Source organism: Mastomys coucha, unplaced genomic scaffold (genome assembly GCF_008632895.1).
Source record: "Mastomys coucha isolate ucsf_1 unplaced genomic scaffold, UCSF_Mcou_1 pScaffold6, whole genome shotgun sequence".
In the NCBI taxonomy this organism is placed as follows: Eukaryota; Metazoa; Chordata; class Mammalia; order Rodentia; family Muridae; genus Mastomys; species Mastomys coucha.
This window is the reverse complement of record NW_022196912.1, coordinates 90,969,704-90,988,116: the sequence shown is the minus strand read 5'-3', so window position 1 is coordinate 90,988,116 and position 18,413 is coordinate 90,969,704. Positions and strand designations below refer to the sequence as shown.

General features: G+C 43.3%; 1 protein-coding gene across 5 annotated transcripts in view; it reads right to left on the bottom strand.

Annotated features, from left to right (window-relative positions):
* Positions 1-18,413, bottom strand: part of Syne2 (spectrin repeat containing nuclear envelope protein 2) — a 396,202-nt gene that overhangs the window by 128,886 nt on the left and 248,903 nt on the right. For all 5 annotated transcript variants that reach the window (XM_031355750.1, XM_031355751.1, XM_031355749.1 and 2 more), the window contains 8 exons: positions 17,430-17,574; positions 15,787-16,005; positions 9,363-9,628; positions 7,324-7,492; positions 5,152-5,307; positions 2,089-2,229; positions 1,192-1,374; positions 344-481 (listed from right to left, as the gene is read on the bottom strand). In XM_031355750.1, the coding sequence (XP_031211610.1) occupies positions 344-481; positions 1,192-1,374; positions 2,089-2,229; positions 5,152-5,307; positions 7,324-7,492; positions 9,363-9,628; positions 15,787-16,005; positions 17,430-17,574 (1,417 nt within the window). The remainder of the gene's footprint in view (positions 1-343; positions 482-1,191; positions 1,375-2,088; positions 2,230-5,151; positions 5,308-7,323; positions 7,493-9,362; positions 9,629-15,786; positions 16,006-17,429; positions 17,575-18,413) is intronic.

Below are 18,413 nucleotides of genomic sequence, written 5' to 3'. Positions count from 1 at the left end.
TTCTTTTTTTTTTTTTAAACATTTATTTATTTATTTATTTATTTATTTATTTATTTATTTATTATATGTAAGTACACTGTAGTTATCTTCAGACATACACTAGAATAGGGCATCCCATCTTATTACAGATGGTTGTGAGCCACCATGTGGTTGCTGGGATTTGAACTCAGGACCTCCAGAAGAGCAGCAGTCAGTGCTCTTAACTGATGAGCCCCCTCTCCAGCCCGATAAAGATACATTTCAAAAATGGATAGGACTGTTAAAAAGCCCAGATGCTGCTGATTGGGCAGCCCCTCTTCACGCTGTAGGTTCTCTGTCTTGGAGAGAGCCCCGGAGGTCCTACCTGGAGGGTGCTGGCCCGGTGGCTCAGGGTCCTTGAAGAGTCATAGCAGGCAGGATTGGCCAGCAAATGACTGGTCTTTTCTATCCAGGCCTCTGTACTTTTCAGAAGATCACTGTATTCTTCCATCTTGATTGTGGCCTGTGGGCAGAGGAAAAAAATGGAAAGCAAACTTGTTGAAGGGTAGTCAGTGGGTTGGACTGACCTCTGGGTGGGGAGCTAACTACGGCTGGTCAGTGGCATGCCAGGCCTTTTGGGTCTTTATCATGGCTGAGAGCACAGGCCCACCTGCTCCAGATGAAAAACCTTCCAACTTGTCGTCCACAGGTAAAAAGGGTTTAAGGAGTTCCTGTTAGAGCCTCGACAAAGGTTCCCAGTCAGTGCTTCAACTAGCTTAGTCTCTCAGCCTCATTCTGAACACAGGGCTTATACTTTCTCCTCAGGCTCAGGCCCTGACCCTATCATATCCCATTTCAGGATCTTGTCCTAGCTGGATCACACTTGGAGCTCACCAAACATAGCTACTATTTAGGAGTAAAGAAGGACCTTGTTCCCAAATGGCACATTGCATTCTCATTGCCAGCCTTCCCAGGCTTTGGAGACAGTGTGGCCCACATGCCCATTCCTGGGTCTTCATTTACCCTGGGAAACACAACTGCCAGGACTTCCGCTGAGGTCTCGCTCTACCACCTTGAGAAGGAGATGAAGGATGGCCACAACATGACACTACTGGCTGCCTCTGACTGCCACCCTTTGCTTGACTTTGTTTTAGCCCTCCGTGGACCCCCTCCCCCATGCTGTCTCCCCCCCCAACCCCAATGCTGTGGAGCTCTCCGTTTTCATGGCTGCACCTTGTTAAGCTGCGAGGTTCTGGATTCTGCTCTCTGGGATACTTGTTGATGTTGCTGGAAGGGAGCCATCAAGTTATCCATCCATTCCTGAGCCTGTCCTGGGTCCTGCTCAACGAAGTCCTGAACTTCAGAGTCCAGCTCACTCAGCTTGGCATGCCAGAGGTCCAGCTCATCCCATATTTTCTGGAGAAGGAAATGCTAAGTTTAAATGACGATGCCATGAGGGGACAATGACTAGTTTGCAGATGTATTTGGCCATGCCAAGACAACATCCTAGGCACACTGGTTCATTCACACCCGGTAACCATTAGATGTCTAAACTCGGACTCACTCTCTAATTCTAACCATACCCACTTCAGTACAAATGAGCTATCACAGGACAGAAAGACCTGGATGGTAACCAAGGACAACTAATAGTGGACAAAGACCATAGAGCCCTAAATGAGAACAAGTTAGGAGCTCCAAGGAAGGGTTTTTTTGTTTTGTTTTGTTTTGTTTTTGTTTTTTGTTTTTTGGTTTTTTGGTTTTTCGAGACAGGGTTTCTCTGTGTAGCTCTGGCTGTTCTGGAACTTGAAGCTGGCCTCGAACTCAGAAATCCATCTGCCTCTGCCTCCCAAGTGCTGGGATTAAAGGTGTGCGCCACCACCACCCGGTTTCCAAGGAAGGTTTTTAAAAGGTTATTTAACTGGGAAGTGAGGATATATTCCTTAGTCTCAGTTCGTGGGAGACTGAAGCAAGAAGGATTCCTAAAATCAGGAATCTGGGGCCCCAGTTCTTGGAATTTCAGATCTATCCAAAAAACTCATCTTGGGTTGACTGGGCAATTCCTGACTGGGACTTGGGAACAGGGGTGAAACAGAATACCATGCGCCAAAGCCACTTCAAGGGGTACATTACCTTTTGGATTTCGTGAGCTTCCTCAATGTTTCTGCTTTTCTGTTGCAGCATTTTTTCAATGCAATGAAGCCCGTTGTTAATCCTCTCTATTTTCTTCCTCATGACACTTGAAGGTGAACTCTTTGAGACTTCACTGCTCATCTGTGGCAGGGGAAAGTCACAGTTGGTTTGCAGTTTCAGCTCTCGACTCTAAATAGTACTCACCTTTTTGAAAATAATTTAACATAGGGTGGGAAGGGGCTCCAAAACCATACTGTTACTATATTATAACAGGCTAGATAAGCAGACTAGCCTGTCTGTGTTGGCAGCTGTGTTCCCTGGCCTTTTCAATATAATCTAGAAGTAAGTTTATTCAAATAAATAAAATGTATGTTATATTCAGAAGTACCACTGAGGGGTTCTTTGAAGCATCAAATGATTAATAGGAATTTCCAAGAGAAAAGCCTTCCTTAGACATCCTGAACTTCATAAGAAAATCTTCTACAGAGCTCTTTGTTCAACAACATCAACTTTATTCTTAGACCAACTTAAAACAAATGTAATCTCCATTACCCTGTCCAGCTAGGTCAAACCTCCTCAGACTACTTCTTAAGGATGGAGAGCCCTGTCTTCATCTCTGCTATTTCTAGTGTGTTTTCCTAGCAACCAGATCTGTGGCCACGGAGCATAACACTTTTTTTTTTTTTTAAATCTAAATGATTTTCTTAAGAAAATAACTTGTGCTAGGAAAGATTAAGAGTATTGAATATATTGTTTTTCCAAAGACTTGGCCAGTGTGTTTTCTTATTTTTTAAACTACTGTTGATAAGTAGCCGTAAGATATCCACATAATACTATACACACAAGCTGAGGCAGAAACTACCCCAGTGCAGATAAGGATAGATTTGTAGAGGCTGAAACCTAGGCTAATGGCTAACTCAGTGCCAAGCCCACACACCAACGTGCTGGCAGAACTTGACCCTAGAAGCCTCTGGTTCCCAGTGGCAAGCTCTTGTTATACAGTGAACCAGTGATACCTTCATATTATATTTTTAACCATAGACCATATACTATAATAAAGATCATTATTTTAAAATATCAATTTAATATTTTAGCTTTATTTTATGTATAAGAAGAATATTTTGCTTTGTGTATGTATGCATACCACGTGGGTGCCTGATGCCTGAGGAGGCCAGAGGAAAGTATTAGATCCCTTGGAACTGGAGAGAAAGATGATTATGAGCCACCATGTAGATCCTAGGGAATGGACCAGGATTTTCTGCAATAGCAATAAGTGTTCTTAACCACTGAGACATCTCTCTGGGCTCTAAGCTCTCACTTTAATACTATACATTTTTAAAGTTAATTAATTTTTGCCTATCTAATTCAGCATCAAACAATGAGGTTGCTGATATGGGCAGTGACACAGTGATTGAAATTCATACTACCATTTAGACACACGAGGCAAGATGACGATACAGGGGTAAGCAGTCGTCTGAATTACAGACACGTACTGTATGTGGCTATGGTCTGGACCCTTGGACTTCCTTGAGACTCATGACACAATAAAAATCAATTCCATTTGTCATAAACATACAAGTTTGCAACGGAAAACTTCATCCTTAAACATGAAAGACTATCTTTTTCTAAAGTATCAACTTGCTTTGTTGGGATTTTCACATAAAGTCATAAAAATAACATCGAGATTCTCTCAAAATGTTTGGTAGTCTCAAAAAAAGAAATAATAACAATCCTTGAGCAAAGTTCCAATAGGCTAGTTTGTTAAATCAAAATATCCCTCCTAACATACTAGGAGAATGCATGTTTATATACAAATCGCATGTTCTGAGAAATCCTCCACAGGATTAGTTAATGGCACATGCTAGTATACAAATCACATGCTCTGAGAAATCCTCCACGGGATTAGTTAATGGCACATGCTAGTATCTGAGGGGTTTGTTTGTTTCTTTTGTTTGTCTCACCCTGCAACCCAAGCAGGCCTTCAACACTTGGCAATCTCCTGCCTCAGCCTCTGGCATGCTGGCATAACAGGTGTGAGCTGTCAAACCAGCACTAGTGTCTACATTTGAAATCTGATTCTTGTATGCATCTCCATTTTATAAGAAAATCTATATAGCTGGCTGTATATCTGTATAGAAAACTGTATATCTATATAGTTGGCTGTTTACAGTATAACCAACTTTATTCTCAGGCCACTCTAAAAACAAAGGTAATCATCCGTCTACCATCTAGGCAAAACAACCTCCCCCAGTAGCTAATAGAAAGCTCTGTTTTTCTCTGTGATGTTTCTGGTAGCAGTTTGTTTTATTTATCAAGGTATGGGGAATTCTAAGCTTTAAAGACAAAACATAAAACTCTCCTGTGGACAGAGTACCTAACATAGTTTTCTCCCGATGGTCTGAAATGCCTAATAAAACTATCTTGCTGAGTGCCGGTTTCCAGCACAATGCAACAATACACACCCTCTTTTCCGACCTGCATGCTAAGGTGAAAAGTTTTCCCACGATGCTTTGTGAGAACTCCATCCACATCACCACTAAACAGACACCACATGCTGAAATGTTATCAAGCGAGCAATGAAATCTATATTCCTACTAACCTGGGCTGTTCTTTCACTGTTTGGGGGGAATATTTTTTAAAGCAAAATATTATACATGTCTCCAGTTCTTAAGGATCTTTAGAATAGTAATTTTAAAACATAATAATAATAATGATAATAATAATAATAATAATAATAATAATAATAATAATAATAATATAGCAAGTCAAGTAAAAGATAATACAAACTATTAAAATGTAAAGGGGGAAAACTAAGACAACTGGTGAAAAAAAATAGACAGATGATCTGAAATGCTGTTACCTACATAATTTATTCCTAGTACCTTTATCTCATTACTTATACATGAGCTCCATCAAACCAGGCAGAGCTGAAAGCAGAGAAATTAAAAGTGACAATCAAAGGATTTTTTCTTATTTCCATTCACCCATCCCAATCAACAACAGCACACACACACACACACACACACACACACACACACACACACACACATACACCCTCACTACCTTCTCCTCGGCATCTTCTAGGGCACTCTTGCATTCTTCCACCTGGGATTCGATCTCTGCAGGGACTATGCTGTACATCTCGGAATACTTGATTCGCAGTTTTTCCATAATGCTCTGGAAAGTCAGCTTGCCTTTCTGAAGAATGCTCCGCAGCTCCTAAAACCATCAACAGAGTCTCAATACTTACAGGACCTGGGAAAAAGTTTAGCCTTAAAGAAAAGTGAAAGCAGATTTCCAGGGTCCTCTCAATTTAAACAAGCCAGCTTTACATGACAAAACCTCTGTATTGATACAAGCAGATTAAGCCCTAGAGATAGGGGGGTTTAGTCAGGCGATGCTTTCTAATTTGTAAGAATGGAACTTGATAGCTCTTCGTAGTGTCAGACTCTTGTGCCAGAAGGACATCAGAACAGCCTCTGCTTCTGCAGTGCCTGTAGGATTCACTGGCTCTCAGTAGCCTCCAAGCAGCTAAAAAGTAACAAGTGTCCAGAAGTTTCAAAGGTTTTTCCGTGTTGTTATTAACTTGTTGCTATTTCTACTTCTTCCTATATTATCATCATAATGAGTCAAGGCCACCAGGAGCCCCAATGCTTGAAGCAAAAGTGTCTGTTTCATGTAATTAGACAGCCAGGCAGAGCCCCACTCCTTTCAAAAGGGAGGGTTCCAGTTCCTGGTAAAGAATGTAGGTTTCAGGAGATAAAAGCACACTGAACAAATGGCCCATTGGCTGTGGCCTAGAAACAGAATCTGATCTTTGTTCTCCTGCAGCAATTATAAAGGAGAAACTCATCTGTTTGGGAAAGCTTCCCAAAGATTGAGTGGAAAACCTACTTATTGACTTTTCTAGGCCTTTGTGTCCTTTAGCTCTCTAGTGACCATTGAGCAGCTCTGAGTCCCAGCCCTGAGAACAGTTCCCAGTCTCAACCCCATGACGAAGCACCCTGCTCCTGGTCTCTATCCTCCATCCTGACTGACATGCCTAAAGAGGGAAAGTCAAAGGACAATGTGGTGTAGTTACCGGTGGGGCGGTGGGTTCTTCCTACCCAGGCCTTCATCCACAGGTACTGACTGAGACAATGGCTTCTCCACAGAGAAAAATTTTTTTGTTTGTTTTGTTTTGTTTTGATTTTTTGAGACAGGGTTTCGCTGTATAGCCCTGGCTGTCCTGGAACTCACTCTGGAGACCGGGCTGGCCTCAAACTCAGAAATCTGCCTGTCTCTGCCTCCCAAGTACTGGGACTAAAGGCGTGCACCACCACTGCCGGACAGAGAAAACCTTTGAGGGTGACAGCAGGCTTCCCTTTTCAGCACTATAATCAAGGGCTGTGTGGTTAACAAGGGTATGAGACTTTGCATGAAATCCCCATAGTCAGGACAGGTGGTTATGAGCACTGGCTGCTCTTAGAGAGGGCATAGGTTCACTTTCTAGCACTCACATGGCAGCTCACAACCAAACGTAACTCTGGTTCCAGGAGCTCCAAGAAGCAAGCACACACACATGGCCATAAAAAAATAAAAAAGGGCTGAGAGATGGATCAACAGTAAACAGCCCTTGTTCCTGTTGTAGAGGAGCTGAATTTGGTTCACAGCCACCCATTACTCCAGCTCCAGGGCATTCAACCATCTCTTCTGGCAGCCATGGGTACCAGGTACACATGTGGTGCCCATACATGCATACATTTGAGCAAAACACTCATATACATAACTATTAAAATAAGTACATCTTTAAAAATTAAATTAAAAAAAATGTTTTAAAAGTTCCCAAAGTCATTTTCGGACTAAGAATAGGGATGAAAGGTGACTCTGAGGAAAGGAGCTCTCAGAATGATCCCCCATGTGCACGTGCCATCTCTCAGAGCTGAGATGCCATCCAAACAAAAGAAGCATATTTCTCATCTGTGGGCCGAGGCCTCTGATCCCCAAACACGCTGGAAGCATGGTTAAAGACAGGGCTGCGAAGTTCAGAGTGACCTGACACCCAGCACAGCTTCAATTCCCCTCCATTTCCTAGTCATGCCCGTCCTCCCCTGACTCTGCACCCAGTGTGCTGCCTGTCCAGTCTCCCTGGACCACCGCTCCAACCCTAGCTAATGAGTTATCTCTCCATAGGACTCCAACAGAAGATCATGGGCCAGTCTCAGCCACTTATGTTAACTCATCCCTCTTGCTTACCTCAAACTGTTCTGCCCTTCCTGGATGGCCTTCCCATGCCAAGTTTGGGAAAGAAGTTGAGATCTGCTCAAATAAACACTTCACATCTTTTATCTCCTTTATGAAAGAATGCCGTGCCTGGAGTTCCACCTGGATGGGGTCCTTATTCTTTTGAACTGCCTGAAGAAGCCTGAAATGACATCAAAACAGAACTCATAAGGAACGTTTTCTTCCCTAGGAGAAAAGTACCAGGTTTTACTGATTTACTGGCAAATATACATCAAATACAGTCCATCAACAGTGTCCCCAAAACTCTCACCCCCAAGGATCCTCTCTGCACATCCCAGCTACCATCTCTAGCTTCCATTTGTCCCACATGATCCCAGATCCCAGATGACGTGATACGTGTCATCAGTCATGGGTGGCTCGCTTCTCTTCAGCTGACCCACTTCCTGAAGAGGCAGCTGTGTGTGTTGTGGTGGGGTCTTTGCTGAGAACTATTTAGTATCTGTCATGTGATAAGACAATAGAAATCTATACTTGGTCTCCAGGTCTGAGATGGGGCTCTTCTTGATTTCCTTACAGAAAGGAATACAACAAAATCACTTGTTTGATTTTTTTCTTTTTGAAACTATGTAGCCCCGACTAGCCTTGAACTTACTGGGATCCTGTTCTTTCTACCCCATAAATGCTGGGGTTTATAGGTTATAGATATGTGTCACCACATCTGGGCGAAAGTCTGTTCTCATACTTGACCTTAGGCCTCATTCCTGAGACAGAGCTCTTGCACTAAGAGTCTCTTGGTGGACTCCAGGAAAGGCACCCCAGGTTAGAGTTATCCACATGACTGGAGGGCTGAGACTATGTGCACCACCCTCCTACCGCTGCCCTCCTGATCCCTAGAGAGGGAAGACGGACTGAAGACTGAGTTGACCATGTTTGCTTAATTGGTCATTGTAGCCTCCAGAAGCATGGAAACAAATAAGGTCAGAGTGCCCAGATTGCTAAACCAGAGAACTACCCACAGGGTCGTATGCTGTGGCGAACAGGGAAGCTGTCCCATTCTCACATCCCTTGACCCACCCATCCTTCCACATTGTTCTTCATTTGTATCCCTTATTACATCTTCCATTGATGGATCAGCAAACCTAAGTATTTCCCTGAGTTCTGTGAGCCACTCAGGAAGGTTCTGGAGGAAGTTCCAGTAGCGAGACAGTCAAAAGCAAGGGTGACATCCCACAACTTGTGGTTGGCACTGGAAGCAGGGAAGCTTTGTGAAAGGAATGGAATGTTCCAAGTGTGGAATCTGGGGCAGGTACATCACATCAGAACTGCAGAGACTCATGTGGATGTCAGCAGAGAAATGCTCGATGCTTGTGGCGTTAAAAAAAGACCCTCACCATTGGATGGAACTGTTGAGTGACCAAGAGTGAAGAAGAAACTGCTGCTTTCCTCCTGCCGCACGCAAACCCACTGTTGTGGCTTTTATAATAAACACAATGGAATTAGGTGGAACTTAAAGGACCTTTAAAGGGGTTTGCTTAAATGCATTATAGCATATCAACACACACACACACATATACATTATACAGGTATGTTTTTAAGTTAACATTCAATGGCACAGGAGACAAAAATTATCTGCTGATCAACGACTCCACAGAATACAGTACAGTGTCAGGCACTATAATGTCAATGATCACAGTGAGAAGCAAGGGAAAGGTGATTGTGTTTTCTGCTGCAAGGTGAAATTAAAGTAGACTTTCACATTACTCTTTATAATCCTCCCACAATCGAAATTTCCTGCAGCCAATAGGTATTACTAAAATGCAAAACAATACACATTTGAAGGGGAAAGTCTGCAAGCTATTCACACAGTAATATCAAGATAGAAAATGTGTCTCTCTCCATTATAATCATTCACCTCTTCCGCCCCCTTGGATGTACCCATCGGCTGGCGCTGATTCTGTTGTAGCATTTGCTGTTATCTACTTTTTCTTTTAAACTCTGAACAGAAGCCATCAGATCAGTCCCTTAATAATCAATCTCTTTATAAACCTCACCTGTCGCACCGTTCTTGCATAGACTTAATCTCCTGAAGTGCCGGGATGGTTTCCCCAGTCTCAGTGCCTTCAGGAATGTTCTGGACAATCCTTACACGCTGTAGAAGCAGGGCCAGCAGCTGCTGCTGCTTCTCCACGATCTCCTCATGCTGGCGTAGAGAATCCAACAGCTGACAGAGTTCCTCTGTGGGAGCTGCGTCCTTTGTTTTGGAAATTTCTGGAAGGTCCTCCTGAAGATTCTCTAAAATTATTGCTTCTCGCTCAATCTAATTGAATGAATGACAACAAAGAGAAAGAACAAAGATTTTGAGATCTGAAATCTACCTGGCAAGCGTGGTTTTTGTATATCCTCTTTTTAAAGTGTTCCTAATGCCTATTCTGCTTCTAAGTCATTATTCGCTCAATACCGCTGGGAACATGAGTCCTCTACAATCAAGGATCCTGTAGCTCCCAGCTACTGCCCACGTAGCTGTGTGATTCCGATGAGGAAATGCTATTGAGAATGGGCTAGGGAAACACTATTGACTAGAGTGATTTATTTCCCTTTGAGGCTTCTGTTGGTTTGAACCATGTCCCCACGAGATCTACATGAGGTGGCTGGAATCGCCCCACCACAACAGGCTGGGCTACTGCTGGATGTGGAAAATTTCCTACAAGTCTCTTTGGTTTCACTTTGAATGTCTACATCATGCTGTAAAACCAAGCCTGGCAATTCGTTATGAACCTGACGCTTTCCAAAGGGAGAGCCGCTGGGATTACTGAACCAGCTGTGTTTATCAACCACTGGCATGTAAAAAACGTAGAAATACGTAACTTATTACAACATCTACCTAGAAACTAGGAATTCCACCAGCTTGGACTCAGAACAAAGACTTGGCAGACAGCCTCAAAGGCTCCTGAATAAGGTAGTTCTTTGCTCCCCACCCCAAGCCTTGTGTCCATCCCCTTTAGCTACAAGACTCATTTATATCATTCTGCCCTCCTAATTCTATGTTCAAACAGTGGCCCATCTTGCCACTACAAAATACCACACCAGATAACTGCACTTATGTTATCAGGCTGATGGACATGGTGAGCAAGGCCCTGGCTGTACCAGAGGGTGAGAAGTAAAACCTATGAAGGAAGATGCAAGAGCCCCAATATCAATTATTATGAGCTCCCAGAGTCCCCAAAGCCTGAGGCATACTTCTTCACCAATGTGTAGGTCAAGTTGGTCAATCTTTTAATGGCCAACAAAGAGAGATGTCACGGGATGGGGTTTCTTGCATTGTGGAAGTATTGTATGTTGCACTTAAGACTACTGTTCAAATCCATTATCAACAATGCTTCTAATGTTTCCTAGGGGTAGGGGTGGGGGAATGACCTAAAGCATCAGGAACAGAATGTGGTATCTGCTGTTCTGTCTTGGACTCCATGAGAAAGTGGGGTCCCTCGTGCAGGAGACCGTCCCCTCCCTAAGAAACTCATCTACGGAGTATGTGCTTCCCACCATCTCAAACCATGGCCCAACTGGAAATCCTGGTTCCTAGACAGACCGCTACACCTGGACTAGAGAATGGGATAGACCATTTCACTCCTTACTGCTTAAAAGCATTATGCTAATAAAGGAAATGCAACTCAGACAGGACACTAGTGGTAGAGCCAAGATTTCTAAATGAGTCTTGTCTGTAATCCAGAATGAGAGGGGAGGGAGGGTTGGTCACAAGATGCAATAGCCACCAATGAACAAATGGATGACCCCAAAGCTTCGCAGGCATTTTCCATTCCGGTCTCCTTCCTCCCACCTGGCATCACTTTCCAAAACCAACCCCCTGCTGGCGAGCCCACTCTCAGCTGCAATGTTGCTATAAGCCTGGGACTGAGATGGAAACCAGAGAGATCAGTCATATAGGCAGCCAGGCAACGAGAATGGGTCTGCTGGCAGCCAGGCAAGCAAACGCTCAAAGTGTGAATGGGCTACGGGCATCCAGCCATCCAATGGCATCTTGCTTGGGGATAAAAATGAATACCAAGGGCATGGGGAAATGTTCAGTGATGATGGAAATGTGCTACATTTTTATTTTGTTGGTAGCCATGTGACTATATGCATTAATCAAAACTTAGCAAACTTCATGCTGAATTGATAAAGAAAGTCCCCGTGCCAGGAAAACAGAATAATAGGTACTGGCTCTTGCCCTTGGAAAGGTCTCTGCACCCTCTGATGACATTCCTTGGACATAAAATCCTAATAAAACTCTTTGTAAAATTTAAGGTTCATCATAGAGGTGAAGAGGACAAAGAACCATAGTAACACACACACACACACACACAAACACACACATTCACGTGCACATACACACACATGCACACACATGCACATGCACACACATGCACACACACACGCATGCACACGCACATACAGACACATACATACACATACACACACGCACACACATGCACGTGCACATACACACACATGCACATACACACACACATGCACACACACACACACGCACATACACATACACACACATACACATGCATACATGCGCACATACACACATACACACACATGCACATACACATACACGCGCACATGCACGCGCACATACACACACGCATATACACACATACACACACACGCACACACACACATACACACACACACACACACACACACACACACACACACGCACAGGTACTAATACAGTAAAGGAGAATGAAAGTCTTGGGACCTGAAGAAACAGGAATGAATGAGGAACCAGCATTGGGACCCAACAGTATGAAACGAAGCCAGATTCCCATCTCCAGTTATTTCTAAAGAAATCACGTTGCTCCAGCACTTGATGCCCCATTGCATCAAGACCCCTAAAGCATAAACCGTTATTCTAAAAGTCAGTTGTTCTAGCTTCCTTTCTGCTGCTGTGACAAAAACTCTCTGACCAAAACCAACCTGGGAAAGGGAAGGGTTTGCTTTGTCTTACACATCTAGTCTAGGACTACAGTTCATCACTGAAGGAAGTCAGGGCAAGAAACTAAGCTGCCTCCTCATGCACTCTCTGGCTCACTCCGAAGCTCATGCTCCAGCTAGCTGACACAGCCAGGGGCCTCAGCAGGCTGGGCTAGGCCCTCCCTCATCAATTACCAGTGGAGACAATCCCTTACAGACATCACCACAGCCCGATCTGATCTGAAAATGACCAGGCTGTGTAAAGTGGGCAGCTGGAGCTAACTGGGACATCAATAACGATATCAAGTACATTCTGCCTTAAAAAAAAAAAAAAGGTGTTGAAAGAGAAAAAGTCAAATCAAAAGGTAAATTTGAGTTTTAATTTGAAAATGTATAAGAGGAACATTTAAGTTTAAAAAAAAAATCTACCTACTCAAGTTGTTTATTCCATAAAGATAGTGAATGGCTGTATTACAATAGTTTAAAACAGACGCTCTTTATTGGTCAGTTATTGTATAGTTAACATTGACTGTCTACTTGACCGGATCTAGAAGCATCAGAGACAAGCTTCTGGACATGCCTATGAGGGTTTATCTAGATTACATTAGTTAATGGAGGTGGGAAGTCCCACGCTAAGCATGTAGCACTATGCCCTGGGCTGGGGTCTTGGATCTAGATGAGTGCCAGCATTCATCACTGTCCTCTTCATGACTAATGTGATGGCATCACCTGCCTTAAGTTCGTGCCACCAGGAGCCATGACAGACTGTACTTGTGCACCCTGAGCCCAAATCAACCTTTCCTCCCTTAAATTGCTTTTGTCAAAGTATTGTGTCACAGTGACACAAAGGCGCAGCAGTACCAGTGGGATCTTGCATGGCTACGTCTTATGGAGATACAGGAATGGTACCATTTTTAAAGCTGCGGTAAGATCATACAACAGGCCTGGGATGCAGTTCAGTGGCAGGATGCTTTCCTAGCATGCACAGAACTCTTGGTTTGCTCTCTAGTAACATACACATCCATACCGACACACATAGCCTACACAATCATACACCAACCGACATACACAGATATCCCTTAACCTAGTCGCTTAGTGATTAAACACAACCTGTAAAAGCTTCAATCCTCTTTTGTCACCTGTAAACTTGGGCAAGTGGCTCAATATTATTGAGTTCCCATTGACTTCATGTATTACTGCTAAAACTCTTTCTCTGGAGTGGGGCGTGTAAACATGTACCCTGCCTCCACCAAGCTCCAAGGAAAACCCCTTCCTCCTGAGGTCCTGATAACAAATCAAAGTATGGTTCCTCAGGAGTTTGCCCCGGGGACTCAGTGAGTTTACTGGCCCTACTTACAGGGCTTGTGTGAAAGATTACTAACAGGAACCTGGCTGACCCCAAAGCAACCCATGCTGGAAAGTCTTCACCCTGCTTGGAGGACGGCTTCAGGATCACCACGTAGATGGAGCCCCTTCCCCTAGTCTTCCCAGTCTACACACTCTAGCTCCTCCCCTAGACCCTGAGGTCACAGGCAGTTAGGGCAGAAAACCACAGAGAGGAGTGCCTGGATACTCCTAGTGTGGGTTAAATGACCCTGTCTCCACTGGTTTCTTCCAGGCAGGAATGTCAACAGTCGCACCACCTCTTCCTTCCAGGAGGAAATCCCAACACTCCCCAGGCAAAACAGCCATGGCTTCTAGCAAAGAGCATAGATAGCTGCCCCCATGTCGATGGCTTGGCAGCCTGGCTGAGGCTTCCATTTACATAGATGCAAGAGCTAAGCCAGGTACACTGTGAGTGCTCACTTCAATAGCTGTATTACTGTTATTACATGTTTTTATTTGTACTGGCCTTTGGGGAAAAAAAAAAAACAGTTGTTGGGCTGGCAATAGAGCAGTTGGTAGGAATGCTTGCCCCACGCACAAAACCCTGGCTTTAAGTATGGTAACACATATCTGTAATCCGAATGCTTGGGAGGTAGAGGCAGAAAGATCAGAAGTGGCATAGTTAGTTTATGGTGAGCCTGGGCTTCAGGAAGCTTTATCTAAAAACATTATTTTGACTAGACTCTGGTCTAATGTTTGCTTGAGTAATTAGAAAGAATTAAACGAGTAAGATTAACATTAATATGATATGACTTTAAATGGCTACAAAATAGCAGTGTGGTAAAACAGTAAAAGCTTGGAATCAGCCAAGGTTTGGATCTGAACAAGCACTCTCCCCCAACAAGCACCTACTGAGTGCCCATTAGGTACAAGGTACAGCTGGGCCGCCAGGTAATAATTGTAAGAGAGACCCCTTAGTATGCATTCACTGACCCACAGGGGCTTGCCACACAGTCAGTCTGTAGTTGGGGCTCTTGGGCCACTACTTAGAAAAGAAGAATATTAATCAGAGCTTCAGTTTCCCTCAGTATCAAATGGTAAAGGGAGTAAACTTCCTAAGGCCAAGGCAAGGGCCCAGAGGCACGTGTCTGAACTGGTTTCTCGGCACAGGGTAGGGACTCCAGGATTGGTGTCATTGTGGACAGGTGGGGACTCTTGCTAGCAGCCCAAATAATTGACAGTTTCTTAGAGTTTGAACTTCCAAGAGACTGTTCACTGATTAAGCCCCATCAGCACTGCTGAAATGACACTGATTTTAAAAATATTAAGTTCTAAGCAGGTTAATGGGATAGTGTTGACTGTGGGTGATCTCCCCACCAATTAAATTCAGACTCATGACATTTCCATCCTCAGAAAATTCACCAGAAATTTTGAAATGAAAAAAAAAAAAAAGAGAATTTTCAACTCGTGTTCTGTTCTGTACCTCGTTTATCCATGGCACTATGGAAAGATTAGCAAATACTATGATCTCCTCTGATTTTTCATTTCCTTTCTTAATACATGTAACACGCCAGTCCTAAACCATGTCACCTGGGACTGAGAGATGTCAGAGAGGTCTTCTTCAAGAAAGCATAGAATTTCGTATTTTTAAGCCCACACTTGAAAACCATAACTAATTTCCATAATTCTATTATTCCTTAATAATTGGAGCTGATTTCCAATTAGTTAGTTATCATGCATATTACTCAGTTCTAACCTTTACTGTAATGAATGCAGAGGCAGTTATTTTTAAAGGATGAACTTATCTTCACAATGAGGATTTTAAAGCTTCGCCCGGCAAGTAGTAACTTCTTTAGTCAGAATTATCTGAGGGCTGACAAGCTGGCTTAGTGGCTAAAGGTGCTTGCTGTGCAAGCCCGGACACCTGGGTTTGATCCCTAGAACCATGTAAAGATGGAGGAACCGCACAGGCTCCAGGTATCTATAGGATACCTAAAAAAGCGCCACTGTTATGTGAGAAGCTGAAGAATTTCTCAGAGGCTTTTTGCAAGCCTGACCTGGACAGATGTTCACAGGTCGTGTCTACTTGGCATACAAATGAAAGACCAAGAGGTGCCGGCCTCTCACTGTGAGCTTTCAGTGTTTGCCCCTTGGAAGTAAAGGACTCACCTCCTCAATGATGAACTTCCACTCTCTCTTCAGCTCTCCACTCCACTGATGCCACTCTCTGGCGGCTTCCAGCAAACTCAGCCACTTCTCCCACAGAACAGAGGCCACTCCAAGCACACACGTGACATCATTTTCTGTGCACCTGCGTCTCAGGTGACTGAGGAGCTGACGGAGTTTCACTAAGTCTTCTTTGGTCGACAGGAGATTTGATGTTAGCGCCTTATAAGAGAAAGTAATAGGAACGGCCAAGGTCTATAATCTTTTTCTGAAATGTTGCTCTGAAGACTGGCACAGTTAAGATTTTTCTTTTTAAGTGTTATGTCTCAGGAGGTAGTCCTGGCTGGTCTTGAGATCCTCCTGCCTCTGCTTCCTGAGCACTTATGTTAAAGGGTGTGTGGCACCATGCCGGCCAGTTAATGATTTTAATATTCTTCAACTATGACTGGATCCACCTCCTTTGAAAATCACTTAGGGCCAGGGAGAGAATGATTTACGTATTACATTCTGCAGGAATGTGGGGTGAGTGTGGAGAGGGGTGGGGAACTTATAACCCAAAAGCAAACTTTTCTGAGTTAGAAAAGATTCTCAAAGGTAAATATTTTGCAAGGTCATTTACACAGTGTTTACTATATCAGCCAGCAATGCAATATTTAGGAGTTCTTTATTGGTTTGCTTATTTTCTTTTCTGTAGATGAATGGCCTAGTCTAAATCACAATGACAAGCCAGAAGCGATGACTCCCACTTGTAGACCCAGCATTCAGAAAGCAAAGGCAGAGTAATCGCAAGTTTATGATCAGCACCATGGCACAATTCTGGTCAAAAATAAATATAAATAAATAAATAAATAAGTATCTAAGAAACCCAAATCGGGGCTGAAGAAATGGCTTAGTGGTTAAGAGTGCTGACTGCTCTTCTAGAGGTCCTGAGTTCAATTCCCAGCAACCACACGGTGGCTCACAACCATCTGTAATGGGATCTGATGCCCTCTTCTGGTGTATCTGAGGACAGCTACAGTGTACTCACATAAAATAATACATAAATCTTAAAAAGAAAAGAACAGGAATCACAAAGCATAGCAGCATAGCACCACGAATTCTAACAGATGAAAATAAGCAAAAATCAAAGTTGTTCTACAAGCTGGGGATGTTTTCAAGTTGTAGAGTGCTTCTCTACTATGTGCACAAAAATAAACCAAAAAAAACCCTAAAGTAAAACCAGGCATGTAGGTTCATGCCTGTGACCCCATGAGAGTGAAGAGTGGAGTCAGGAGACACCTGGGGTACAGGAGACTCTGTCCCAAATAAATAAATAACTTAGCAATGGTACGGGAAATGATCTCAACTGGACAATGCAGTGACTGTTCTGTCATGGATCCAGTAGCATAACTAAAACATCAGGAAAGGGAACGTTTAGAAAGGCGGTCCACAGGGCAGGGTGCTGGGCAGGGGGATGCTGAGGGGACTGCACTGTGGATCTGACTAATTGAAAGCATCAGATCATCTTCCCACATCAGCCTCTGGTCGGGACACTCTGACGGGTGTTTGAAGACTCCCATGGGTTATAGCTAAGCTGTGCCCCATGCTGATGCCACATGTTTGTCCTCCTGGGTCCTGACACGGACTATCCACAAACTGGCAGTTACCTTGCTCTGCTCCAGGCGCGCTAAGGCTTCTTTGTAAGACCTGGGCAACGGGGATATGGACTGTCTGAGATCTGTCTCCATTCTCCTGAGCCGAGAGCAAATTTCTTCTTTCATTTTTCTATAGCATTTGTAATTCTCCAGGCACCTGAGGAGGCAGTTAGAAAAAAATATTAAATGTCATTTCTTATTAATGCATCCTTACACATACACATGGAAAGGGGTTTTATTTTGTTTTTTTGTTGTTTTGTTTTGCCATTCAAGGAGTTTAAACATTTTTATTGACTACTCATCCCCAAAGGCAGCTATGGATGGCTTTAAACAGACAGATACAGTTATCCATAAAACACTAAGTTAGACAGGTAAGCAGACAGACAGATGGGGGGGGGAGGGAGAAAGGAATAGGGAGAGGGAGAGAGAGAGAGGGAGAAAGAGAAGGAGAGAAAGAGGGAAGAAGAAAGGGAGAGGGAGAAAGAGAGGGAGAGAGGGAGAGAAAGAGGGAAAAAGAGAGAGGGAGAGAGAGAAAGAGAGAGGGGGAGAGAAAGAGGGAGAGGGAGAGAGAAATTAAGAGATTGAGATTTTTTTTTTATGCACTACCAATGATCTGTAAGTAGGTTGAATTCTGGGAGCAAGCCATGTAATCTTAAAAATATACAAATATCCTCATTTGGATTCATATGTTCAGCTGCATGTTTTAGAGAGTTAATCTCAAATATAAAAAATTTACCAAAAATTGGGATAAAATCATTTCGTAGTAAAAGCCTTTTATATGTAACTGCATTAATTAAAACAGCAAAAAGATTATCTAACAAAAAACATGGTTAAGTACACTGCAACAAGTCATCACAGAACTGTATAGATGGATTGTGATTATTATTATAAAATATTTGTTATGACGAGGAAAAGGATGAATGTTATATAGTAAAAAAAAAAGTGAAGTGGGATAGTTTATATTTAATTGTGATGGTTTTGTTTTTTGGGGGTTTT